At 57.8% G+C, this 27,293-nt stretch overlaps 1 protein-coding gene across 6 annotated transcripts in view; it reads right to left on the reverse strand.

Annotated features, from left to right (window-relative positions):
• MPRIP (myosin phosphatase Rho interacting protein) overlaps positions 1 to 26,187 on the reverse strand; it is an 81,105-nt gene extending 54,918 nt beyond the window's left edge. For 3 of the 6 annotated variants that reach the window (XM_054180294.1, XM_054180296.1, XM_054180295.1), the window contains exons 1-3: positions 25,935 to 26,186; positions 14,516 to 14,593; positions 12,352 to 12,417 (exon numbers count right to left, since the gene is read on the reverse strand). In XM_054180294.1, coding sequence (XP_054036269.1) covers positions 12,352 to 12,417; positions 14,516 to 14,593; positions 25,935 to 26,054 — 264 coding nt within the window. In that variant the 5' untranslated portion in view covers positions 26,055 to 26,186. Of the gene's footprint in view, positions 1 to 12,351; positions 12,418 to 14,515; positions 14,594 to 25,934 lie in introns of all 6 variants that reach the window. The other 3 variants (XM_054180297.1, XM_054180298.1, XM_054180293.1) reach the window with 2 other exon arrangements.
• Between the last annotated feature and the right edge of the window lie 1,106 nt (positions 26,188 to 27,293).

Below are 27,293 nucleotides of genomic sequence, written 5' to 3' on the forward strand. Positions count from 1 at the left end.
CAGGGAGCAGAGCTCGGTGCAGGGGCCACGGCAGGCGAGTTGCCTGGAGAGGGAAGGCAGTGGTTTGGGGGTGGGAAGGAAAGGCAGGCTGCATTTGCATCTTGCCATTTGAATTTTAAATTGCCCTGTGCCAAATTGGCCTTGTCAGGTTTATTCTCCACCCCCTCGTGTAGGAGACGAGTCCCAGGAGGTCCCTGCGCCGCACACTGCCAGGCACACAAACGCTCAGCGGCTGGCACGGCCTCCCTAGCAGCAAAGGGCTGCACCAAAACAGCAGAGACCACATCACCACAGCAGGGCCCATAAGGTAACCCCCACACAGAGGTGGTCACAGACATGGTGATGCCAGTTTTGGAGACAGCCCATGAGGTGTAAAGCTTGGATGGAGGCAGGGTTGTCTCTGCTCGTGTTGGCCAGACACCCAAGCCCTGCTCAAGCCCAGCTAGACCTGGATTTCTGTTTCATAGACAGGAGGGGAACAGCCTGAGCATCTGCCCAGACATTGGCTATGAACAGGGCTTCATGCCTTGGGAAAAACCTTAGGAAACAATCCCAGGGAAGAGCTCACTCACTGCTCGATTTTAGAGCCAGGCTTCTGGCAAAAAGGGAAAATAACTGCAGCTGGTGTGGGCTTCGATGCACAGCACCAAGTGCTGCTGGAGCGACTCCAAGGTCTTCTGTTCAGCACTGCTCTGACCTGCAGGCAGCTCCCACCATGGGCAAGGGCCGCTCAAGGTGCCACCAACCTTGCAGCATGGAGGTGTGCTGCAGGGCACACAGAAACCAGCTACTGGTCGAGCTGTATGAGGCCATGGTGCTGCATGTGGCACCCCAAAGAGGACTGTGGAGAGATACTCATGAGGATTAAGACTGGAAACCTGGGAGGAGAGAAGGGACTGTGGAAGGAGCTATGGCTTCTGTCTGAACCCTCAAAGAGAAGCATGGTCAAGGTGAGAGCCATCCAAGGAAAGCAGTAAATCAAGTCAACCAAAGCTCCATGCCTCCCTAACTGAATCCATCTTGCCTTCAGCCTAGGAGGGAGGGAGGGAGGGAGGGAGGGATGGGTCTCTCGGTCTCCAGCTATCCCACAACCTCTCCTATAAATACATCCAAGCAGAGGAATCAGAGCAAACACACAACAGACCAGGCCACTCACCCAGCCACAGCTGTGCAAAGCTGCCTCCCACAGCCATTGTCTTGAGCTCTGGATAATTTAAGGCCCTGCACTATGCCATGCAGTGCAGAGAGCAAGGTGAAAAACAGCAAGTGCTTCCCACAATAAAAGAGCAAATAAAATGGAAGACATCTCCTGCTGCCTCACTAGAAGAAAGAGGGGGAAAAACCCTCCACTTCTATATGATTGTTTTTTCCACTAAAACACAGAAATCCAAAGGAAGGAAAGCACCACCTCAGGATGGACAAAGGCAGCAGAAGCCTCTCAGCACAGCTCTGCTGAACACTCTCACACGGCCTTAGACCCACTCCAGCCAGCATCATCCAAACAGCTGACCCAGTGCTGCACCACAGGGCCACGGCTGCGGTTTCTCCCCAGTTTGGCTTCTTTGGGGCTCAACTGAACTGAAAATTTGCTGTCCAGTGAGTAAAGGCAGTTCCCTTGTGGCCAACACAACTGCACAGGAGGTGAGGAGCAGCCCAGGGATCGGCAGCACCAGCCCCACCGGAGGTGTGGGCAGCTCCCACGGGTGCAGATGCTTCAGTGGAAGTTCCTAAATCCGGCTGAATTCATCTGGAAATCTCATTACTCCCCAGTGCTGCTCTTGCAGCTTTGCAGAGCTTCCTGCTGGGCTGGGAATACCACAGGGCCAGGCTCCCAGGGTGCTCGGGGGGTGCAGCTCAAGGTGTGAGGGACAAACCAAGCAGAAGAGGTTGGATTGGGTAACCAAGCAGCAGCCACATCCTACACCCCATGCCTCACCCCAGCACAGAACCTCAGACCTCTTCTGCTCTGTTGCTCCCAACAGCTTCCAGGCAAGCTTGGACTCTGCAGCCCTTCCCAAAAGCCAAGGCAAGAGCCAGAGGATATTTTCCAACCCCTTAACTGTTGGCCATCCTCCCTTATGGCACACAATGGAAGGGGTTTTGGCCAAGAAAGGCAATTCTCAGGAGAAAAGCTCCCAACAGCCACATGTAACTGTGTCAGGGCAAGGAGACAACCCAGCAACACCTGGAGTTAGGCTTTGCTGCCACCTGCAAGGTGCAGTGGCAGCACCAATGCAGACAGCAAAGAGGCATCCTGGCTGGGCAGGCACCACTGGGTTCAAAGGCAAATGGCACCCAGGGGGAAAAGTGCTTTGAGTGCCTGCCACAGGCAGGGACAAAGGCTGCTGGGGCTGCCCCACGTCCTGGGGAGCAGCATTTTCTCCCTAAAGCTGCTGCTCCCTTCTGGCTCTCACACTCGCACAGGAGTTCAGGGAGAGGAGCAAGTTCATGGCAAGGAGCTGCCCTCAGGAGCACTCCCTGCAACCTCTCCTTCGGAAGCAGTCGTTTGGCTCCAGCAGAGAGGAGTAATCTGGGGCTGGTCAACCTCTGAGGGATGAGCCCAGGAGGTTTCTCCATCCCCCATGCCTGGGACAATAGAATTCACCCTTCAGCACTGGCCTGTGCATGGCATTAACTGCCCCTGCAAGCCAAACATCCCCTTCCTCCACACATCTGCTCCATCCATAATCCTCAGTGCTCCTCCCCCTAATGGGAAAGCAGCCAGAAAAGTGAATCAAAACCCTAATTATATCCCAGTAGCTCCCCAGTGCCCCAGTGATCTGCTGGGACTTTACTGATGTGGCTGCAGAATGGAAACCAGGAGGAAAGGGCCAAGGCTGGGTGTGCTCCAAGCACCCACCCCCTTTCTCCCCATCATCACCACAGCTGGAAATCCCACCCAAGCTCAGGCTGCTGCTGGGGCATGTCTAAAATCAACCTGCACTCCTGTCCCCCCTGCCCTCCTCTCCTCAGGGACTCTGTCACCCATGGCAAAGGGAGCACTGCAAGCATGGGGACAGAGTGGTGACAACTCTGTGCAGCAGCAAGAGAGCAGCAGCCCCAAGGTCTCACTGCAGGTCTCCAGGGCAATGTTTGTCCACAAAATCAGGGAGAGCTAAAGCACTTGAAGCCACAGCACCCAGGGCTTGGGGCATGTGAAAGCAGGGACCCTCAGGGCTACATCCCTGTAGTCCCACAGCAAGGGATGCAATGGCAGCAGAGGCATGGCATGGTTCTGGGGTGTGAGCCAGGAAAACATGGTGGGGGGAAACAAAACTCTCCCAGGCAGGTGGAAGCCTTCCCCAGCTGTCCCCAGCCCCTGGAGCAGCCCAAGCTCCTCTGCTCCTGGGCCATGCTCTCCTTGGGAAGCAGGAGAGGAGGCAGAGGAGCCATGCTGCCTGTGGTGGGTGGCAGGGTGCAAGGCATGATGATATCCCAGAGAGCTCAGCTCCTGGATGCTGCAGGAAGGAGGTGAAGGGTAGCATTCAGTTGCTGTGCACGTGATGCACCTGTGGTAACTTTAAACTGCCAGCAGGACTGCCTGGCTGGTTTATCTTGCTGCCTACCTGCAGTCAGGCTTCAGCCTGAGCCTCTTCCAAGCTCTGAAGGAATGGGGTAAGACAAAGAGGTCCTACAAAATAGGCATCACCAGAAGCACTCCCAGGCTCTGTCAGCTAGGAGCAGAGTGAGGGACAAGCAGGATTCTCCTGGCTTCCCCCCCCTTGCCTTCTGTATCTTGTAGCCCACGAGAACTCAGTGAGCAACACCAATAATAAAACCTGCCTGGGAGATCTCATTTTGCAGCAGAAATCCCTCAGCACAGGGTGGACAAAAGGTAGAATGCTCCAGCCAAAAAGAAAAACCCAACCCACCCTGCATTCACCAAGCCTGAGAAAAAGCCCTTCACAACCCCCCAGCTGAAGGCCTGGGCTCCCTCTCCACGCAAGTTTGAACCTGACAATGTCCCTTTTACAGGCTCTGAACCTGATGAATAATGCATGTCTGGGGGAAAGCAGAAATATCATATTCACTAATGCTTACCCCAGCAGAGACAAGGAGGGCAAATAGGTAATTTATTAACCCCAAACCATGTTGCTGCTTGAACAGAGTGCACGGCTCGGCTCTTGGCCCCACAAACCCGCTGGCAGAGCTTGCTTTGGAGCCAGGGCAGGAGCATGCCAAGGGCTGGCTGAGACACACACACCCCCCACCACCACCCCCACCCACATACACACACCCCCACACCCCCAACTCTCATCTCACCTCCAGCACAAACATGCTTTGTCCTGGGACTGTATGAGATGGGGAGGGGGGGGGGGAAAGAAAACCTCCTCCAGAGTAGCGCTGGGAGCTGCCACCCTGCTACCTCCCTGGGGGGCCAGAGTTGCCCCTTCTCCGTGGGGAGGGGAGCAGTGGTGGGAAGCCCCCAGCCCATGGCTCCAGCCACTTTCTCAGGCATTCCAAAATTTGGCTGGAGCCTCTTTTTTTCAGCAGTCCCCCCCCGCCCCCCCTCCCCTCCATGGCTGGACGCCTGCCTAATTGTGTATTTATTTACTCCTGCATTTTCCCAGCTCCACACACACCACACACTGGCTGCAGAGCAGGGGCAAGCCAAGGCTGGCTCCCAAGAAAGACCCACAAAATAGGAAGGGAAAAAAAAAAAAAGGAAGGGGGAGGGGAGGGGGGAAGAGTGCAGCTCCCCTCACTCCCCAGGGGCTGGGAGGAAGCTGGGAAGTGGGTGGGAGCAGGGGGCAGGAAAGGGGGAGGCCAGCAGCATCCCCCCCCCCCCTTTGCTTTGTGCACACGCTTGGGGAAATTAAAAATAGCTGCGTCCAGAGAGTGGCTGAGAGCACCACAAAGAGAGTGTTGAGCACAGGCAGCTGCAAGCTATTTGCTGCCCCTGGTAATCGGCATCTCGGCTTGCAGCGCTCCCCCCCCCGCCCCCTTCCTCCACAGCCCCTTCCTCCCCTGCCCGAAGCCGCCGGTGCCTTTCTCCAGCCCACATCTGTCATGTCAACAATCAATGAATACAGGATCCCTGCCGGGGGAAGAAAAAGGGGGAGCAGGCTTTGATTTTTGGAGAGGCTTTGCGGCCTGCTTGGGTTCACATCCTCTGCCCCTCCTCTCCGAGCTGCTGCCGAGGGGCTCACGGCACCGAGTGCCAGCAGGCCAGGCCAGGCTGCCCCCAGCGCCGCTCAGCAACGTGCCAGCCACCAAGATGCTGAGATCCCTCTGTGCTATTGTCTGCTGTTACCCAACCCACAGCCCAACTGGTGGTCCTCACCCACCTCAGCTGGAAAGAATTAAACCCAAGCTCACCCCCAGCACCACGCTGTGCAGCTGGCAGGTATGGGACTGTGCTGCAGGCATCTGAGTTCACACACCCCCCCTCTGGCACCAAGCAACAGCAAGGCAAAACAGTTGTGGGGTTGGTGGTTCCTTGGGGGGGTTGGTCACTCAGGTCTCTGTGGATGGACAAGGCCACCCAGGGCATGCTCGGGAGGGCAGCACTGCCCCGGGCTGGGACAGCTGGGATTAGGCACCCACCACTGCAAGGGGCAGAGCAGAGCTCTTGCTGCCTTCACTAGGAAGAAAAAAAGGGGGGGGGGGGAAGGATAAAAAGGAAAAAGGAACTGCCTGTAGCAAACCCTACTGCTACCATCTGTCACTCCCTGCTGGGGCACTGGGGGCTGTTGCTGGACTGCTGCATTTTGTTAGACGTTCACAGCGTGGTGGGACACAGAGGAAAGGCAGGTCCCAGGGGCAGGGTGGGAACAGCAGTGGAGCCCAGAGGGCTGGTGCTCAGCAATCAGCTGTGCCATTGCAGCCCCAGCTCTGACACCTTCCCTGCTAAACACCACCAGAGGCAGGTTTGATTTCTGCATTAATGCTTCACAGCAGCTCACAGATTTTTCTGCCACTGAGAGCCTGCAGCCAGGCTGGAGGCCATGGACATGGAGCTCAGGTTTGCAGAAGCCATGAAGAAGCAGCTCCAGCTGCTGCCATCCCCTGCACCACCCTGCCTTCAACACACTGGACAGAGGCAAGTTCAAACCCAGCTCACTGTCCTTACTGCTCTTGCCCACAACTTCTGCACAAACATCTTTGCTAGGTCTCAAGAGATGGAGGAGCAGGGGAAAAGCAGAAAGGACAAAGCCACTTGAACCTGTTCTCATTGCTCTGCATAAGTGCAATTCCAGCTTTGCAGCTCACCCAGCAGAAGACAATAGGGGCTGTGTTGTTTCCAGGAAGGAAGCACCTGGGCCAGGTCATCAAAGCTGCTTGTTCATTAGGAGGTCACTGGCTGCATCCAGCCCTCCCAACCCTGCTTTCATCCTCTTGCTTTCTGTTAACTCCCAAACCTCCCACCGTGGTTTGGTTCACACTGGGGCCTGACCCAGGTGGGTCCTAAGAGCACCAAACATCCTTCTCAGGGAGCCTGGACAGACCTCAGTGTCCTCCACCCATACTCAGGATGGGAACAAACCCAGCCAGCTCCATCCACCTCAACTCACAGAAAGCACTTTTGAGGCCCCTGTGATGGTCCCTGCCCATGGACCCAGGGGCAGATGGTGCTGGAGTCATCCTTAGAGGAGCCCTTCCCTGCTCCCTCAACCTTTCTCCTTGCCACCAAACCCCCCACAAAACCAGACTAAAAGAGGCAAAATAAAACAGGGTAGGGATCAGTTTGTGGAGGTGCCCACAGGTATCCTGACAGCAGGATCCATCCCCAGCAGCAACTGGGACTTGGAGCAGACAGAAAAGGGAAGACACAAAGCCCTGTGAAGCCACTGCAAGGGAACCCCACAGCCAGCCCCAGTGGACCAGCAAGCAAGACATGAATGTTAGAGCACAAAATGAGGATCTGCACATCCTACCAGCCCCCCCAAGGCTGCTGGGCCTTGGCTTCAGCCATGTCCTGGGGAAAGAGCTCCCAGAGCTCCCTGTAGGTTCATGGATTTGTTTTTCCTGCCCAAAAGTAGCACTGAAAATTAAACCACAACAAATCTGCCAAAGATCTCCAAGCTCCATCAGGAACCACCACCACCACTTGTTCTGTTCCCTGCAGAGCAGCTAAGGGATCTGCTTTGTTCCCTCTCCCCTGCACCCTGACTTCAGGTGTGCTCTTTTCCTGCCCAGCTCTCCTGTAGGAGAAAGAATCTCTGCTCCCTAATCCTTCCCAACATAGCCTTATTTCTAGTGTATCACCTCTGAGATGTGCATTAAACATCCCATGTGAAACCTCACCACAGACCACAGACCACCTCCCTCCCCACCAAGCCCCAGTCATTTTCCTGGCTCCACTGCCCATCACTCCCACCCCAGCCAGTTCACATCCTACACGATTTCCCTTCCAAACCACGACCAGGAGCTCCTGCATGGAACCACTTCTCCTCCACAGCATTCACTGGGGGAAGAGCAGCTTAAAGGCACAGCCTAAACTGTCACAGCAGGGCACTAGCACCAGGATTCCCCCAGCTGACAAACCACCTCTGGACCACTGCAGGATGTGGCCATGCAAAAGGACACTTTCCTCTTCCACTGAGGTCAAACCAAAAACCAGAGGAGCTGGGAAGAAAGTTCTCCCACTACAAGACCCTGAAAAAAATCGGGGGGGGGGGCGGAATGGGAGTCCCTGCCACTGTTAGACTCTCACACAGCTGCTCCCCTCCAGCCCTTTCTGTTTCAGCTTGCTTTAAATTTGAAACATGTTTTGATTCAAGCCAAAAGCTTTTTATGCTAAACAGAAACTGAAAGTCTGGAAGATCTGACAAACAGAGGCACTGGCAAAAGCGTGTCTGTGGGGGGAAGCACCGGGTTGGAGGGAAGCAGGGGCCTGTAAAGCACTGCTGCTCCCACGGAGGAGGGGGCAGGGAGAGCTTGGAAACACTTAAATGGCAAAACGTGTGGAAAAAGTCAGGACAGAGAGGCCAGGATGTTTAAGGTTCATTTTTAATCCCTGCCAATGAATTTCCATTCTGTGCCAAGACTGAAGTAAACTGCTTTGATCTGAAAAGGGGGGGGGAGGAAAAAACCCCCACATGCACAGATTGTTGGCTTCTTAAAACAATCTAGATGACAAAGGAGGGAACTGCGATGAGCACGAAGGCAACACAGCCCTGCTGCTGGGGACGCGCTCAAACGCTCCCTGCTGCTGAGCAGGGAGACTTTGGGAGGGGGCTTGAGTAGGAAACAGGAATTGGATGCATCTGCACACCAGAGCCCTGGTGGGCAGGCAGCCCTCCCTCCCCCTCTGATGCCCTACCAGCAGCCCCTGACACACCGTTCTCCTTTGCTGCCCACTGATCAATCCCTTGAGCTTCCGTGGCCAGGAGCAGGTCCTGGGGCTGTGCAGGGCTCCAGATGTGACCTGGCAGCCCCTGCACGGTACCAGACCTCCCACCTCCGAGCTGGCCTCTCCTCTTCTATTTATACACCCAGCCCAGGGGTCCTGGTGCTCCCCTAACCATTGCCAGATGCTGGGCTGTTCTCACTCTTCATCCCACCCTGGTCCCATCAGCTCCCAGCTCCCTCCTGACCTCCCTGCCAGCCACTGCAGGATGAAGCAGGGATGTCCACTCCATCCACACTGAGGTTAGCACTGTTATGATCCACCCAAGCTCCTGGCTAAGGAGTAGGACTGCTGTGCTGCAAGCCCAGCAAGGGGCTGCAACACCTTCCTGCTCTCAACCTCACATCCACAAAGGGGAAAAAAGCCCCAAACCAAAATTCCTAGTCTCAGGCAGTGCCTGAAAGGTTTGGCTTGATGGGAAAATGTCTCCAGGGAGGATGCAGCTCTCTCTGGGGGGCAAGCACTGGCAAAAATGCCAACCCAGTATAACTTCCAGCCCCAGGGAAGTGGCAGAGGGGTAAACTGAGGCACAGAGGTTAAGCCTGGCCCACAGGCACATAATGAGTCATTAAGAAGCTGGGTTGGAGATCCAAACCCTCCTCTCTGCCCTGCTCTAGCCACGGGGCTGTATCCATCCCCATGCAGCGCTGAGGCCATTGCACGCTCGCAGGTCCAGGAGGGACCAGTCAGGGCTCTCCCAGTGCCCACCCACACATCCAGGAGGGATGGGACAGGGCTCTCCACCCCAGCAAAACCCCTCCTGCAGGCTCACTGCTTCTCCAGCATGTTCCCACGCAGCAGGGCTCTATTTATAGAGCTCAGCTGCTAATTCTAGATCGCAGCAATCAAAACAAAAGGAGGCAAACGCTCTGCACTTGCCACTCTCTGGCTCCATCTCCTTACCCAGCAGTATTTTTGTGCCAGCTCCCACAGCTCCCATCAAAACCTCCTGAACCACCCTGGCACCACGGTGCTGGGCTGCTCTCCTACTGCAGCAGTGGCAGTGCTTTTGCTGAGCACACTTCCTCCCAGCCCTGGCAGGGCTGTGTCCCCACAGGCTGAGGACTTTATCCTCTTGAGTTTCAAATATCCTGAAGTACCAAAGGTCTAAGCTCTCTGGGTGACCCTGCCACCTCCAAAACAAGTCTCTGGACACATTTGGCAAGGCTTAGGGGTTTTGGGCAGGCAGGGAACATATCTCTTGGGAAAACCAAGGAAGTGCCACAGGATTAGGGAGCAAATGTCCTCAAACACTCACAACTGCAGCTCGTCCCCAATCCTGTCCCCAGCTCCCTGCCCACTCTTTCCTGCCTTCCCTCACCTCAGTGTGATCATGGCTTTGCCATCCTCCAGCTGCTGCAGTGAAATGTCAACCCCCATACATCACCCAGCCCAGCAAGGAGGTTTATCAAACAGCAGGAACAAGTCAGCACCAAGGGTGGTTCAGCATGGGAAGGTAACCCTGAGCAATCACACAGCCAGTTGGGAGGGAGGAATTTCTGCACGTCTGAGCAGGCTCAGCTTAGCCAGGGCTCAGCAGAGGCAGGCATGGCTGCTGGCACACTCCCCATGGAGAGGAAGGGGATGTGCTCCAGCTGGCATCCCCAGTGGCCACGCAGGCTCTGGGTGCTGGCCAAGGAACAGCACCCAGTGTTGAAGAGGAGGACTCTGGGGAGCAAGTCTGGCATCTCTGCCTGGGTCTGAGGGGATGAAGGCCCACAGCCTGTGCACATCCTCCCCATCACAGCCACCAAGAGCAGACTCAGGATCAGCTCAGGCACACCCATGGGCAGATCTCAGGAAGAAGCTGGATGCCAGTGGGGCAGCTGATGCCCAATTGCTCCACCTTCTGTCATGGCACTTCCATGCCCCAAATGCTTTTGTCTGACACCAAACATGACCCACCCCATAGCAAAGGCTCCTGTGCACCCAGGCTGCCCTGTTCCATGGCCTCTGTGTACCACACCACCAGTGTCTTTGGGGACCTCCCAAGTCTCCTCTGCTCACAGCTAGGCTTTGAGCCACCCCTCCACACACCCCTGCTCTCCACCCCACCAGAAGCAAGGAGCAGAGTGCCCTTGGCTGGGCACAGGAGTGCCTCTGCTGCAATCACCATCCCAGGGCTCCCCTCTCAAGCCCACCCCTCCCTCCCCTTCCACTTTTAATAAGAGCAGAAATTGCCAAGCCCACAAAATTAATGTCTGAAAGGTTCAAGGCAGAGCAATTCAATCCCTGCTTGCAACTGCCTGGGAGGTCTCCAGCCAGCTGCCGCCCAGCTCCCAGCGTGCTCTGGAGGCTACCCCTCTGTTGAGGCCCCCAGGGGACACCCACCCAGCTCCCAGGGGGAGCAGCTGGGGGTAGATCATGCCTGCATGGGCTTCAAAGTGGGAGAGGCACCTCCTGGGTGAGGCTCCAGCCTAGTTACTCCATCTTGGCCCACAGAGGTGGTGGGACATGAGGAGGTGGCACAGCTGGAGGGATGGAGAGCCACAAAAGGCAAGCACCTTGGGGGAGAAGCCAGCATCCCCCAGCACCCCCAGCCAGCAATGCCAGAGAGGTAGTAGGCACAGGGCTGGCTCCTCACCTCCCCTATCCCCATTTCCTCCTGCTCAGTGATTTTTCCTCCTGTCCCAGCCTAGCCAGCACAGCAGGGGATGATCCCATGCCAAGAGGAGGCTGTGCCCAGGCATCACCTTCAGCAGAGCTGGGGCAAACAGCAGTGTGGATCCCACGCAGGGCTGTACCCACAGAAAGGTCAGGAGGATGTTTTTACACCATGTGTCAGACCCTGAGGAGGAGGAGGGAGCTGTGACTACCTCCTCCAACTATGGCTGTGGCAGATCAACCTCCTCAAGATACACAGCAGCAACCCCCCCCATTTAAAATTGCATTTCCCACCATCCCTGCCCCTCCACCTCGGCCTGGGACACCTTCCCACTCCAGCCAGCCACATGCCCCTCTCCTGGTGGTGCAGGATATGAACCACCAGCCCAGTGCACAGCCAAGTTGCCAAGACACTAAAAATACATTAGAAGTCCCCAGTGCTCCTAGCAGAGACATTTCAATTATTTAGGACACTTGGATGAACCCCAAGGAAATACACAAACAAACAAGGCAGGAAGCTGGAGCAGCGCTGCCGCCGCTGCCCTGCCGCCGCTGCCCTGCCGCCGCTGCCCTGCCGCCGCTGCCCTGCCCCTCGCCTGCTGCCCTCACAGGAGGGCCGAGGCAGATCACCCCTGCAGGCTGCCTACCCACCACAGACACAGGTACCCACACATCCCTGTCCCACAGCCCAGTGAGCCCCACTTGGGATTTGCCTGGGTGGGAGAATCAGCACCACACCGCACGCTCAAGCTCGGGCAGCCTCCCACGGGCTTGCCGGAGCCAGGAGGACGAATCAGCTGCCCTGGGTGGTCAGGGGAGGGCTGACCCCCCTGGGCTCATCAAGCCCCACTTTAGTCTTTCCTTCAACTCCCTGCTCTGTTCTACTGAGGGGAGCAGTGCTGGTGCCATGCCACAGCTCCAGGGTGGGCAAGCAGTGGGATGGCATTCCAGCTGACCTACTTTCCATGGGCATGTCTAGGAAGGGCCTCCTGCCCAGGCAGTGCCAAAGCAATTCACTACCACCAGTCCCAGATGGCAATGAGGAAGCAGGCAGAAAGGAAAGGGGAAGACCGTGGGGACTCCCAGAGCTCCCTGCCAGCACAGGATCTGTTGGCACCTGATCAATCCCACACCAAGCAGGACCCTTCCCACACACCCACCCCCATCCTCCCCACCCCTCCCACACACCCACCCCCATCCTCCCCAGGCTGTCCACCAAGCTCCCACACGAAGCCACCCTGGCATTAACTCAAACCCAGCAAGCACAACTCTTCCCCTGCTTGGCAGAGACCTCCCCAGGTCACATCCCAGGAGCATCACCCCAGGCTGGAGGTGGCCCCAGCTGATGGCCCCAGGCCTAAGAGAGCCCCACAGCCGCCCTGGGCAGCGCTCACCATCTCGTCCAGGGCGTAGCGCAGCAGCCCGTGCTCGTAGAGGATGAAGAAGCGACGCTGCCATTTCTGCAAGAGAAGAGAGCAGGGTGAGTCCCACAGCACCCACCAGCCCCTGGGCCTTCACCAGGGACACCAGAGCTGAACACCACGAAGCTGGGGCAAAGAAAGGGCACCAAAACCACTCTGGGGCAAAGAGACTTGTGGCAACAGGGCAGAGGCTTGGGGAGCACCAGAAGACAGCTGCCAAAAGAGTAGAGGAACCCTGCAGGACTGGGGGGACTCTTCCTAATAGGTGATGAACACTGCAGAAGTGTTTCTGCTCAGCCCCTCATGCTCCAAACCCATCCAGCTTGGGGAGTTGTGGCTTTTGCAGAGCAAGACTCTGCCAGGCCATCTGGCTGGGCTCTGCTGCAGGTCTGCTCACACCAGCCCACACTGCTCAGTGCTGATTTACTGCCTGGCTTCATGGGCACCCAAGAAGAGGCTGATCTGGGGTTGACTTCCCACCTTGCTCCTTTCTGCACTCAGGCAGACCTTAAGCTGCCTTCATTTAACCATACAACGACCTCAAATCCTAGGCTGGAACAAGGACTTTGTTCCTCCTGCTCCCAAAGGGCACCCGCAAGCCCCATCACTGCTCTGCAAGAGACTCAAGACCTGCAGGACACCAGAAGGATCCTCCTGCTTCATCCTGTGTGACCTATTACAGCACTTGGTGGGAGAGATCACCAGGCTGGCAGAGCATCATGCTGTATGTCCCCAGCAGTGCATGAACTCAAATGTGGATGGTGGCTGCACTGTGGAGGTGGCACTGCCCAGGCCATCCTGCCTCACCTGGCACCATGCTGGCACTGCTGCTTTTGCAGCTGCACAGCAAACCAGATTGGAGAACTGATCTGGCTGGAAAACTGCCTTTCCCCCCCAATGTGTGCCAGGTTGTTTCCAGCCAAGAGCAAAAACTGGTTCAGCAGGATGAAATAAAAAAGGTCCCAGATTCATAGCCCCAGTGCAGCAATTCTTATCTTGCTTTTCTCAGCCCTTCAGGCAAAGTCCAAGGTGCTCAGGGACAAGCAAAAGTACTGAGGACCCTGTGGACCTCCACATACCCAAGCTCAACAGGCAGCCTCCATTCCAGGAGGGACCCAAGCCCCATGTCCCCTTAGTGGTGGGCCAGCAAGCCTGTGACAAGCTGTGACCCCAAATAATGATCCATATCCCCCAGGCTGAACTCAGAGCTCAGCTCTTCTTCACTTGAGAGAGAGTTTTATTACTAACAGCTCTGAGAGCACTTTGGCTGCGTGACAGAGGCTTCACAGACCGTTGCCATCCCTCCCACACACAAGACAGTCCTGGCCTGACAGCATCAGCAGCAAGCTCCCTGGAAGAGCAGCCTGGAGGTATGGTGGGAGTCCTCTTCCCAAGCCAGCAGTGAGAGGACATCAGCCTGGCCATGTTCTTCTGGGCCTCACTACACCCCCAAGGCAGGGAAGTGAGGGATGCTGTGACCCCACATGATGCTGCTGTGTCTGGAAGGCAGGAGGAGCAAATCCCTTGGGGCAAAAGCTGAGTGCCCCATGCTGTGGGGCACCCCTTCAGTGGGGTTACAGCAGACAGGCATCACCTCTCAGCCCCTGCCTTGCTGCAGGGCCACATAGGGCTATCCACATTAGGGGATGGGATGCAGCCTCCCTCCAGAGCCCTAGGCATGCTTGTGCTGGGCTGCAGGCAATAAAGTAGTTTCCAAGCAGCAAAGGGAAACAGAGTGCCTTGCTGATGGTCCCAGCAGAGCTCAGAGACAGACAGCCCACACCCCAGTGGGCTGAGAACCTTCCCATCAGCTTGGCAGGTGTCAGGCCAACCAGAGCCCAACCAAAGCAGCATGAAGACATCAAAGAGCAATAGCAGCAGGCAATACAGCTGTACTGAACCCAGCTAGCACCTGGAGTGTCCCAGACTGCTGTCCAGTATGGGAGACTTGGCATCCTGGAGAAGGCATTCAAGCCTTGCTGCAGGAAACACCTCCCAGCTTCCTGGTTTGCACAAGGAGATGGATGCATGGAGGAGCCTGCAGCACTCCTGGGGCCTTTGTGGGCAGGGCCAGGCCCCTGCCACTCCTCCTGCAGCCCCCACCCGCGGCACAGGCAGAGGACTACGCTCCACTTACCCGGGAGCGATGGACAGGGTTGTCAAAGTCCGTTCCTTCCGGGGCCAGCAGCAGCCAGCCACCGTAAATGGGTTTGGCCTGCAAAGAAACAGCAGAGAAACACATGAGGAGCAGAGGAAACTGGCTCACAGTGCACCAGCAGCACCACAGGGAAGCAGTGGCTGGGGAACACTGGAAACTGCAACAGCCCCTGGCATGAAGACAGCTGTGTGAGTTCAGGCTCCTGCATGCAGGCAAATTCAGCCCTGCCAGGGTGGGGAACACGAAGCTGGATGGAAACTCGTGGTGCTATACACAGCAAACTGGGACTCTGCAAATTGGACTGAGACAAAGACTCAGGAGGTGGCAAAACTCCAGCCCCAAACACCAAACTCAGCTGCCTCTGCCTGGCACCATGCCGAGAGCAGCAGCCCCCTGGGCAGTGCCAAGCTGCAAAGCCTGTCCTCACTGACAGCTCTTCCCCTCGCCATCAGCAGCGTGCCTCTGCTCCAAAGCAAAAGCACACTCCAAAGGAGAGCAGCTCCATGTTTGCCTTTTGTTAATTAAGAGAGGAAAAACTACCCATTACTGGCAGCTCTCCAGCTCACAGCTGCCTCCCTGCCGTGCACATCCAACAGCCCTTTCCCCGCAGGGGTGGCCCCTGCCAGCCTGCTCCTGCTCCTCCCCACGGCTGGGCATGCAGGAAGGTCAGAGCCAGGCAGAGGGAAAACAGCCCCTTCAGCCAGCTGGGAAGAGAAAGGGAAAGAATACCTGGAAAGAAGTGCCTTACAGCACTGCCCTTCATCAGTGCAACAGCCAAGCACCCAGGCTCTCGGGAGCAGCGGCTGGGGCACAGAAAAGGCTGACACGAAGCAGCCCCACACTGCCAGTGTGATGGGATGGGCACCCAGGCATGTCTTCACAGCGTCCTATAAGCACCACTCCTGCTGCCTGTCAAGCTGCAAACTATTAGCCAACCCCATTCCTGGCATGGGCTGGGGCCAAATCCTGGTGCAAGGCTGGTGAGGCATTGCCACACTGCTGAGGCAGCTCCATGGAGGCATCAGGACAGCCCCAAGAGGGAGGAAACCCAGGGCAGACCCAGCTTCAGGAGCCCCTGGCTCCAAGGATGTTGCTTTCCACCACGAAACTACCCCTGGTCCAGCCACACAGAGACAAGGACACAAGCTCCCAGCCCCTCTTAAGATGATTTGGTTAATCTTGTTGCTTCCAGTCCTTTTTCTCTTCTTTTTTTTTTTTTTTTTGGGTTCCTTAAAGTTTCAAACTGTTTCCAATCTGATACCTCCCCCAGATCCCTCCTGCCAGCTTCTGTGGTTTTGTAATGTTAAGTTAAAAAAAAAAAAGAAGTTTCCCCCTCTGGAAAAATCCCTGCAAACAATAGAAGAAAAGTGCCTATGCACCAGAAACTGTCAAATGCATGAAGCACTGAGTAAGCAAACTGGAAACAAGCTGGAGGAGCCCTTTGGCTGTTTATAAAGTGAAAAATAACAAAATCTCTTATCCACTCCCCCCCTGCCCCCCCCCAATGTGACAGAGCAGCTCTAGGTGTTGCTCTCCCAGCAGCTGGCCAAACACGATTGGAGACCTTCCTTCCTTCCCTCTTCCTAAAGGGGACTGAATCCAATGGAAACAGAGCACTGCCAGTGGGATTCAGCTTTGGGGAGCTGCTGCTCTCCCTCCCAGGGCACTCCTGCACCCGCCTGTTCCCACAGCCACCACAAGCCTCCCCCACACCGGGTGCCCTGCTGGCACCGCAGCCCTCTCTGGCTTCAGCGAGGAGCCCCTGGCCCCCCACTGCCCCCACCCTGCTCACCTGGGTGCCGGCTCCCTGCTCGCCCATGGCCCCCACGCTGCCCCGGCACCTGCTCCGCGCCCAGCCCCGTGCCACCCACACTGCCAGCGCCTCATGGGGTGAGTTGTGCTCTGCCACTCCCCCAGCACACCCCGCCCTGTGCCCCCACCCAAAGGTGCCCGTGACGCAACTGCGCCCACGCGGAACGAGGACTTTGGAACGGGGGCTCCCACCGCTCCCACCGCGCCAGAGTGTGGCCGTGACCGGCTCTGGGGCCTGGGCAGAGCTGCTGTGCAATGGCCTTTCCCAAACTCCTCCTCTCTTTCACAGCGGGGAAAGCAAGACTGCACGGAACTCAGTGAAGCTGGCCCAGCAGAGAGCTGGGAAGGGCCTTCAACAGGTCCCTGTGGCGCGGCAGGGGTACTCCCAAATTCCCATGAGGCAGTCCTGGGGAGCACTGAGCAGCTGGCTGTGGTGCCTGAGAAGGTATTGCCAGTAGCCTCCACCATCCAGGAAGAAGGAAGGGGATGGTGGAGAAGGGAGGCCACAGCCCACACTTGGCACTGCCACACCAAGGCAGCACTTCAAGGAGGCCAACACTATGAGCAGCCAACCTGCTTGCAGAGCCTGCCCCAACTCCATCCCCCTAGATGTGGCTGGGTGCTCAACTCAACAAAGCCCCATGAGCAAAATCTCTCCCTGACACAAGCCACAGCACTGCAGCTCTCCTGGCAGGTCCATGCCACACTGCTCCAACCACCCCACTGCACAGCAGCAGCATCCAGCCTCACACAGCCCCAGTGCGGCAAAGCCCGGTCTAGGATGAAGTAACTGAAACCCAGACAGGGGACACCATCAGCAGGGTCAGCAGCAAGCAGCCCCAGAGCAGTATGACAGGCATGAAGCCCAGCCCTATCTCAGTCTGGCTCACACCCCTCAGCAGACCTTTTTTTACCCTCAACCACTCCAATTTTGGCTCAGCTGAGCATCTCCGATGCACCTGAAATCCACACCCTTCGCACAGGGCACTGTCATTTCTTCACCAGCAGCACAGAAAAGCACTGGTGGGCTCCACTTATTTTGGCAGTGTTGTCCACTTTCAGACACTGAAACCAAAATAGCTGAAAGGTAGGAATTAGAGGCAGCCAGCGTGGGCAGCCCCATTCCACCCACCAGCAGACGAACACACAGCAGCGCTTTATAGAGCCAAACCAAAACAGCCTACTGCTAAAACCAAGCAAATGACCAGAGAGGGACAAGCCTAAATGAAAAGGGACAGGAATTAGGTACACAAAGTGCCTAAAATAAACCCATCCCACCTGCACTGGAACAGCTCTGCTGAAGCAAGGTTTAAAATAAAGCTGCTGGATGCTGCTGTGGGAGGCAGGCCCAGGGGAGCGTCCCCACAACCAGGATGGAAACAGAGCCACACGTCACTTCACACCGGCTTGGCTTCCTCCACAGAGCTCAGCAACAGGAGGAAAAGTCAATGCCCAGCACTGAGCAAGAGCTCAGAGCAAAAGCTTCCCCTGTCCACACAGATCTGCCCAACCTCACATTAATGGATGGTGGGAGAGCAGCCTCCAGGTCCCCAGGATGCCTTTTGAGCACGCAGAGCCCCGTCTGCCTCCTGCGAGCTCCAGCGGTGCCCAAAGGGCAGCTCCAGGTGGCTTCCCCACACGGAGCAGCCACGTGGGATGCTTAGGCACTGGGTGCCTTTGCTTTTTCCAGATGGCACCAAGGTGGGAAGCAGAGGGGAGGGCAGCTGTCAGCAGCACAATGCATCCCTGTCTGGGGTGGAGTGGGGTGACGCCGGTAGGGCAGGCAGGAAGAGGAGAGCCGGTTCCTCCAGCAGGGCTCCTGGTGACAAAGCCAATCACTCGCCGCAGCCCCAGTCGGGAGGTGCTGAAGCCACTGCCCTGCCACCCAAAAAAGGTGATACAGCCACAGTGCCTGCCAGGAGCATCACCGTGTGAGAGGTGTGGCCAGGCTGCAGCCCTACAGTGCCCTGTGCCATCCCTTCCCGTGGGACCAGCAGAGGCTGATTCAGGCAAAAATGTCCCCACGTCACCACTCCACTTCCTGTCACACCTCTGGGAGCGCCCAGGTATTCCATCCCACCTCTGATCCTGCCTGGCCCTGCCACCTGAGCTCTGCTGTGGCTGCTTCACAGCCCCTCACCTGCCTCTCTGGGCTCTGCCCCAGCCACTGCATCTGTCCCTTGCCCTGCTCCGGCATCAAGGAGAGGACACTGCCTCCAGCTCGCATCCCAGGCCAGCACAGGCAGCACCAAGGGTGGAAGGAAGTAGAGAAGGAAGTGGCCCCAGCTCAGTTTACACAAAGCTGTCAGCCTGATGCTGCCCAGGCACGGACAAACCACCTCAACCAGCTCTATCAGTCCTGAGAACGTGACTCCCAGCAGCTGGGGGAACTGGGCTCAAAGGATGTCCACCACAGAGGTGGACTGTGACACCAACCAGTGTGCCCCTTGGACAGGCTTTCACACCTGCTGTGTTTCATAGAATCACTGCTTGGAAAATATGTTTAGGACCACTGAATCCAATCACTTAACCCAGCATGGCCAAGTTCACCACTAAACCATATCCCTCAGCACCACATCTGCAAGTCCATGTGGATGTTGGTGGTACCTTCACCTCTTCCTGCCCCATACAAACCAGCCAGGCAAGCAGAATGCTTGGCAGCACTGTGCCTGCCACACACTAGCCCACAGCAGCTCATTGCACATGGTGGAACAGGAAAGCTTTGCTGGCACCCACATCTCCTTTTCAGGTCCAGACTCAGCCCCGTGGCAGAGTTTCCACATCCTCACTGGGGTGCTGGGATGCCCAGGCAGACTGAAGATGCCCCCAGAGTCAGTCCACATCCACTCCTCTGAGCTCTGAGGGAAGTCTGAATCCATCTCTGGGAGAGACTCCTGGCTCAGAGCGCGTGGCAGGAGGGATAATCTGTTTAGGCTGCTGGCAGACGTAATCAGCCTGTCTCGGGTGGAGGCAGGGCTTGTTTTGTTCGGGCTTGGCAACCGAGAGGGGGGGGGGGGAAATGGACCATTACAGCACAGCTTCAGCCTCTGCCTCCAACACAGAGTGCAGAGAGCTCCCAGTACCAGGAAAGTGGTACCAGGCTTCCAGCAGCCCTGTGAGAATGCAGTGCCCCCCGCCTGGCCCAGGCTGTGCGTGAGCTCATGGTAACTTCTGTCCCACCACCTTCTGGGGGTCAGTCCCAGCATTCACCCACAGAGCCTCTCTGCAAGCAGCAGCACCACTTGCTGTGCCCTGCACTCAGGGAAACACAACTGGGTCACAACTAAACCCAGTGGAGAGCATGGCCTCAGAGTGGGAACAGTAAGGTCATCACCCCCTGGGCACTGACTCCTGAACCACCTGGGGCTCCCCAGAGACAGAGACCCACTTCTGGCACAGCTCAAGGGGAAAGCCACCACAAACACTCCAGCTGCAACCTCAGGAGAGGAAGTCTGGGTGGTTTCAGCTCTGCTCTTGGTTTTGCACATCTGGGAGCCAGAGAGAACGCCGGGCAGGTGGCAGCAGCCCTCACACTGCAGGAATGGGGAAGGTGACATGGTGTCTGGGGAGGGAATGGGAGGCCTTAACCAAGCAGATTTCCTACCCACAGAACAGCTCTAGGAACAGAAACATCACTGAGCATTTTGCATGCTCCCAGTGGGGATGCCACACGGACCACTGGAGACCCAGGACCCCAGCTAGCAGGAGGCTCTGCAGACAGCACTGTGGAAACCCAGGCTCCAGCAGCCATCCCAAGGGCTGGGGATGCAGCTCAGCCTCAGTGGTTAAGCCTCTTCCATCTCGGTTTCCCTGCCCATGTGCCGTTTCCCCTCGCTGCATGCCACTTGGCAACAGGCGGCACAGCAGGGCCAAACCCCAGCGTGGGAGGCTGCTGTGCTGCCAGTGGGCATCCACAACTGCTCCTGGCATGAGAGCTCTCTCCACCCCCCAGCTCCACATCCAAGTGACCGCTCACTGCCCCTGGGTTCAGCCTGAGCTGTGCTTAGAGAACCATTTTGGTTGGAAAAGACCTTTAACACCACAGAGTCCAACTATTAACCCAGCACTGCCAGGTCACCATCAAACCATGGCCCTCAGCACCACACCTACACAGCTTTTCAACCCCTCCAGGGATGGGGACTCCACCACTGCCATGGGCAGCCTGTTCCAGGCCTTGACAGCCCTTTAGGGGAAGAAACTGTTCCTAATGTCCAACCTAAAACCTCCCTTGCACAACCTGAGGTTAACTCCATTTCCTCTTATCACTTGTTATTTGGGAGAACAGACCAAACCCTAACTTGCTCCAACCTCCCTTCAGGGAGTTACAGAGAACAAGGTGGTCTTCCCTGAGCCTGTTTTTCTCCAGGCTAAACAACCCCAGCTCCCTCAGTCACTCTTCATAAGACTTGCTACTCTAGACCCTTCACCAGCTTTGCTGCCCTTCTATTGGACCTGCTCCAGCACCTCAATGTCTTTCTTACAATGAGAGGCCCTGGTTTTTTCCCGGCCAAGACCTGGCCAGCTCCTGGGTACAGGCCCAACCATATGAGGACAGCCTGTTCTCCATCAACCTGCTGCTCTCCTGCACAAACACCTTTGCATGGCACAGGTAAGAGCTGGCTGCTGCCAGAGCTCCAAATCACCCAGGCCAAGCTTTCTCACCACCAACACATCTCACCGCGCAGGGAGAGGCCAAACCAGACTCGACAGACTGGACCCGGGGCACAAGGTGCCGCTGCCATAGGGTGGCTGGCAGGCACCATGCCCGGCACACCAGCAGCCCTCACCCAGCCCAAAGCCAGGAGCTGCCTGGGCGGTTTGCCGGGCGGGCAGTGACCGAGCGACCGGAGGAACAGGAAGGGGGAAGGTTGGCTTCACCCTCCGCGCAAGCAGGTGGCCTCCTTCCGCAAATACCCCGGCCCCGGGGCCGGGCTCGGGTCCGAAGGCTGCCATCAGCTCGGGCAAGAGCTGGGAGAGGCCGGCTGCAGCGTGCAAAGGCGATTTGTCAAGCAGCAGCAGCAAATGGGACTGGGAAGGCGCAGGCTGCGCGAGCTCGGCTGCCCCTCCTCGCGCAGCCCCGAGGCCCGGCGCAGCCCGCAGCGGGCAGGCGTATCTAACCGCCTCCCACGACGGGGCTCCCTCAGCGCCTGGGAGAAGCCACAACATCTCCCCAGAGTGCTGGAGAGGGGATTTATCACTTCCCCAGGTGCCAGAGCAGATAAGGTGCGGCGCCATGCGAGGAGCCAGCAGCGAGTAAGTGTGCAAAGGCTACAGCTCTTCAGCACCCAAAGGCACCGCCATGCCCCTTCCCCAAACCCAACATCCAATCTGAGGTCCCTCCTGAGCACCCATGGCCTGAACACCACTCTCCAAGGGTGGGATGCTCCCCTTTGGGGACAGGCACCATGCCCCTGCGCACCCCAGCTCCTCTGGGCCATGCCCCCCCAAGTCTCTGCCCACTCCAGCCACTGACAGAGGCAAGTTTGACATTTGCAGAGAATCTCCTGCTGTTCAGTCCCAAGAATCAGTCAAGTAGAAGCAGATTTTTGCAGCATGATACAAGCAGCCAAGCACAGGGAAAGAAAGCACGGGGGCTGCTTTCTAGGAAAGAGGGGGCTTTTCCTCCCCCAAGGAACAGTGGGTGGAGGCAAAAGCACGTCTAGGACATGGCTGCTCACTGTGCCACCCTGCAGACAATGCACAGAGCCAGGATACAACCCTGACCCAGGGCACCACAGCCCCATCGATGCAATGCCCCAGAGCAAAGCCAAGCCTCTGACCCAACACTGACACTCTCTAGCCTCAGAACTGCTGGCAGCTGGCTGTTTGGCATCCAGAGCAGCAGGGAAGTGATAATGTCCAACAGAGGAGGGATGGAAACAACCACGTTCCTGGAGCCGGGCAGGAGTATCATGGGCTGGGGCAAGAGGAGGCAATGGGAAAAGTCTGCAAGTTCCATTTACTAACTGGGTGGTCCTCTGGGTATCCATGCCATGATCTCAAAAAATAAAGAGAAATAGACACTGGTAGCTGGAAAGATGTCCTCAAATTCCTCTATCTGTGCCAGTCCCCATGTCCCAAGAGAGCACAAGCATGGAGAAAATTAAAAGCAACTTCTTTGCACTCTGCTCATCCTCCAATTCAGGCCAAGTATGATTTTGAGGTTAATTCCCAGCCTGATCATGTTGGGGGGGGCTTCATCCTCCTTATGAACCAAAGACATGTATGCACAGGCATGGCTCAGCCTGGGCCAGCTGGCGTGGGGAGCAGGGACCCCAGAGGGACACGTCCACAAGCCTGCAGAAGCTGACTTCCTCAGCAACAGGGTCATGTTGGCCAGGTCAGCTCTCTCCTGGAGACAGAAAGAGGGTCCTCGGGAATCATCCATCTTCCTGGGGCAGGCTCTGGAAAGCTGGCCTCCACACAAGGTTTGCAAGAGGTTAGATGGGACCACGCAGTGCCAGTGCAGGCATGCCATGCCAGGAAGGAGGGAATTCCCACAAAAAGGGAATTTCTCCCTTGCTGGGAAAGGGGCAGAGCACAGGGGGAGCTGGCGACGGGTGGGTGGAGCAGCCAAGACAGAGCCATCAACAGCACAGTGTCTGCCAGGGACCAGATCCTGCCACCACACAGGATCACAAGGCTTCGAGTACCCACACTGGGACTTGGGTTCACTGGGGCAGACCCACAGCAACAGATTTTCCCAACAGGGTGGGGGAAGCAGACACTGTGACTGACCCAGTTTTTCCCATGCCGTGAGGCATCTCAGAAGGTAAAAAGCAGGTTGGGGAGGGTCAAGGGCACGCCACCTCCAACTCCAGCCTCAAAAGAGGGACAGAGCCAGGGCTCCAATAGGTGGTGGGACCACACGTAGCCACCCCAGATCACACGGAGTCCTCCTGTCCGGCAGCACAGCCACGCACACAAACAACTCGTGAACGCTGCGCTCCCGGGATTAGGGACTTAGCGCCCGCGTAGCCTTTGAAGTTGGAAGCGCCAAGTCTGATTATTATTAGAGAGCTCCAGCTCATTAATCCTGATGTTTTGGGGCTGGATTTCCCTCCTCCCTCCCAGCCCCACTCCTAATTCTCTTCCCGAGTACGCTGGGAATCCACTACCGCCGCTAAATATTTGTGCCTCTTTGTAAACACGAACCGGTCTTTGCCCCGAGCAGCTCCGGCACCCGCGGAGCCCCCCGGGAAGCAGGGAGGGGGCAGCTCCTAACGCTCACACAGGTATTTTTACATAATAAAACCCCCCAAAAAGACAGGAGTGCGTAAGTGTGAAGTACCTTCACCTTTCCCGCAAGCCAAGTAGAAAGGTCAGATGACTCAAAAGGATTTCGCTAACCTTACTCTAGCTAATCACCAACACTGTCCCTGCCCGGGGGTGGGGGAGACACACACTCAGCACCTAGCCCTCATGCTCTGGTGCAGGATCCCTCCCCCCCCCAACACTTCCCAAGCCAATCTCGAAACAAAACAAACAATCAAATAAAAAGGACGGGGGGGTGGGAAAAAGGAATCAAAGCTGTTAAATGAACCGTTATTCCTGGGTGCGCCAGGCTCCTCGCTGCAGCACTCGGCCACCTCCTCCTCCAACAAGAGGCATCAGTCCGGAGGGGAGGTGGGCAGGGTGGTGGGGAAGCACCGGGCCAGCCCCAGCTAGGGGTTCCTTGGCGTAAGGGGGGCTGCGCGGTGGGGCAGGGGGTGCGTGCGTGCAGCACACGCTACCGGAGCCACCATCTTCTCGGGGAAGTGGGATTACTTCAGCCCAGCGGCAAGGAAGAAGCCGAACAGGATTGCACCGTTTCCCCAAGCAGTGCCCCCCACACAGGGCCCGCAGCTGACGATGGGTCTTGACCCCCATCTTCACAGGAGCTGGTCACAGTGGCAGCCCCCCCAGGGTCAGCCAGCACCCCAAGCAGGAACAAAGCAAACAAGGGGTTGGCTGGAAACACGGCTCTGGGTGCCCAGGGAGGGCCACGGACCCCTCATGGCAGGGGTAGGCAGGCACTACGGAGGGGAGGACGCAACGCTTTGAACCCACCCCCAGTAAAACTACAACATCATCAAACCCAGGAGGCAGCAAAACCCCAGAGCAGGCAGCGGGAAGGGGTCAGCCCGGAACGGGGTCGCTCTTCCCAAGCCCCCCCTGCGGGACGGCTCCTTTGTCTGGGCACGGCCGCACGGCTCCCCACCACCCGCCCCTTCCCGCACACACCACGGCATTTTTTCCAGTTACATTTTTTCCATATTAGCCCTCAGATTTCATGATGCCCCCCGCCCCCCCTTCCCCTCCGCCGCCCCCCCAGCGAGCACAGCAATATGTCTGATCTCATTGCCATAATAGGATCGGGAGCGAGGATGTCAGCCCTGGCCCAGAAAGGTGTGGGAGGAGGGGAGGCAGCCCTGCTCCCCGCACCACGGACGGGCCCCCGCACCCCAAACATCTCCTGCCGCGGGTGAGCCTCTGGGCCCGTATCAGGCCTGGGAGGAGGAGAAGGAAGGACCCAGGCCTGGCAGCCCCCCCCCCCCAGCCTGCCCGCACTCGGCTCCCACTGGGACAGGGCAGCGCTCACCTCCCCGACCCCCTGGCAAAACAGGGGGCAGGGGGGCCACGTCTGGCACATCCAGGAGGAGATGTTTTGTTTGCAGCTGTTTTTCCCCAGGACTTTCAGGATCTTCCGAGGGAGCCCACAAGATTCCCCTCCACCTGCTGCCATGCAACCCAAAAGCGGCTGGGATCACCCCAAAAGGCCTCAGCAGAGGGGTAAGGCCCCAGGGAAGGGGGCACAAGAGTGAGCCACAGCCTAAAGGACCAGCGGACACCTGCAGGGATGCTGAGTGACCCATGAGACACCTGGGTATCTGTGGGGTTACCAGGCACCCCAAGGGATTGCCAAACATCCTATGGGATCAGAGAGCACCCACAGGACTCCTCAACAGCCCATGGCAGGTTCCTGTCCTATGAGTGGGGTCAGCAGACACCTTCGGGGACCACATACCGCCCGTGTGACCAGTAGGCAGTCCATGGGACACGCTACAGGATCAGACAGAACACATGGGTCTCCTGTACACCCCCTGGAATTTAGGGACACCTGTAAGTCCCCGTGCTGTCTGTGGGGTCAGCAGGCACCCCGTATGACCCCACACTACTCACAGGAGCAGCAAGCACCCACAGGGTCTCTACAATGTCTGTGTGGCTGGCATACACCCCAGAGAACCCCATGGGAGCCTGAGCTAACCACAGAACCAGCAGGCACCCATGGGACCCCGTGCCATCGGTGGGACCCTAGGATGTTCATGGCACCCGACACTATCCACAGGCTCTTGGCTTATCCATAGGGCCACTCACAGGACTCCAAGCAGACCCCGAGGTACCTGTGGGTACCATCTGGCACCCATGGGGCTCTACACCGTCCATGGTACCCAGGGCTACGTGGGGTCCAGCAGACATCCCACGGAGAGCCACGGCACCCTTGGGCCGGATGCGTGGGGGCGGGCAGGGGGCGTGGCGCCGGGGAGGATTTTGGGGGTTAAATAAAAAAAAAAAAGGCGAATTTTGGGGCGAAGGAAGGTCCCACCTGGTTGAGGTCCTCGTCGTTGAGCAGGTGGGACTCGCGGGGCTTGAAGCAGTTCTGGCACTTGCTCTTGTTGAAGATATTGGCCTGGAACTTCCTGCAAGGGTTGTCCTTGGCGGCCATGGCGCGCCCCGCGCCCGCTCAGCGCCCGCTCAGCGCCCCGCGGAGCGCCCGCCCGCCGCCGCCGCCGCGCCCATCGCCGCCCTCACCGCGGGCCGCGGCCTCCGCCTGCCGCCGGCGGAGGGGAGCGTCAAAAAAACAACACACAACCGAAAAAAATACCCCACCAGAAACAACCAACCAACGGTGTGTGGGGGGGGAAATAAACCGAACCCCAAAATGCAATAAATAAAAGAGAAAAATCAAACCCGCGGACGGGAGCGAACTGCAAGGCGGTTGCCTCCGCTGCGGCTCAGCAGGCGCGCATGGCCACGCAAGGGACGCGATGCCCCCGCCCTGCGGGGCTGGGCTGGGCGGTGCCCGGTAGGGTACGGGGCCCCGCTAGCTCCGGTGCCCGCTGCTGAGCGCCGGGGACTCGGCGTTACCCGCGCCGCTGCCGACTGCGCTGCCCGCAAAGTTTTCAGCGCCGCGGAGCCAGGCGGAAAAAGAGAGGCGGAGCCTCAGCGCGGGACGGACGTTCCCGCCCGCCAATGGAGGCGGGCATCCGCCGTTAACAAAAGGCGGCTCTGGCCAATACGGTGCAAGGAGAGGGGAGGGCGCAGCGGGGCCGCCTCGCCCGTGGGGGAGGGGCACGCTGACAGCTGGGGGCGGGGCCGACTCCACTCGGCTCTACTCGGCTCCGATCGACTCCGCTCGGCTCTCGCGGGGGCAGTTAGCTGGGGTCCCCCGCACTGTGCTCTGCTCCGGAGCCCTGCCTTACAGGGACATCACACCCCCCATCGTGTACTGACCCCCCTCATCGTGTTCTAACCCTCCTCCCACCATGTACTCACCCCCACTACCGTGTACTGACCCCTCTCAACGTTCACTGTTGTCACCCCACCGTGTACCGAACCCCCTCGCTGTCCACAGATCCCCCCACCATGCACATCCCCCCACCCCTTGCACTGACCCCAGCACCACGCACAGCCCCTTCCTGCGCTGTGCACAGCCCTCCCCACCCCAACACAGCCCAAACCCCTCCTGCCCACCCAGCAGTGCAGACACACGATACAACGTGTGGCCTTTTTACACCCCCCAGCTACCCCCCGCACGGGGGTGACCCAGAGTGCAGCCCCTCTGCCGCTGGAGCAGTGCACGGTACCATGGCCCCACAGACCTGGGGTGCCAAACTCCTGCAGCACAGTCTCTGTCCCATTAACCCTGTCCACAGCCTGGCACAGTCCCAGTCCTGGCACGGGT

Source organism: Dryobates pubescens, chromosome 4, assembly GCF_014839835.1.
Source record: "Dryobates pubescens isolate bDryPub1 chromosome 4, bDryPub1.pri, whole genome shotgun sequence".
Lineage (NCBI taxonomy): Eukaryota > Metazoa > Chordata > Aves > Piciformes > Picidae > Dryobates > Dryobates pubescens.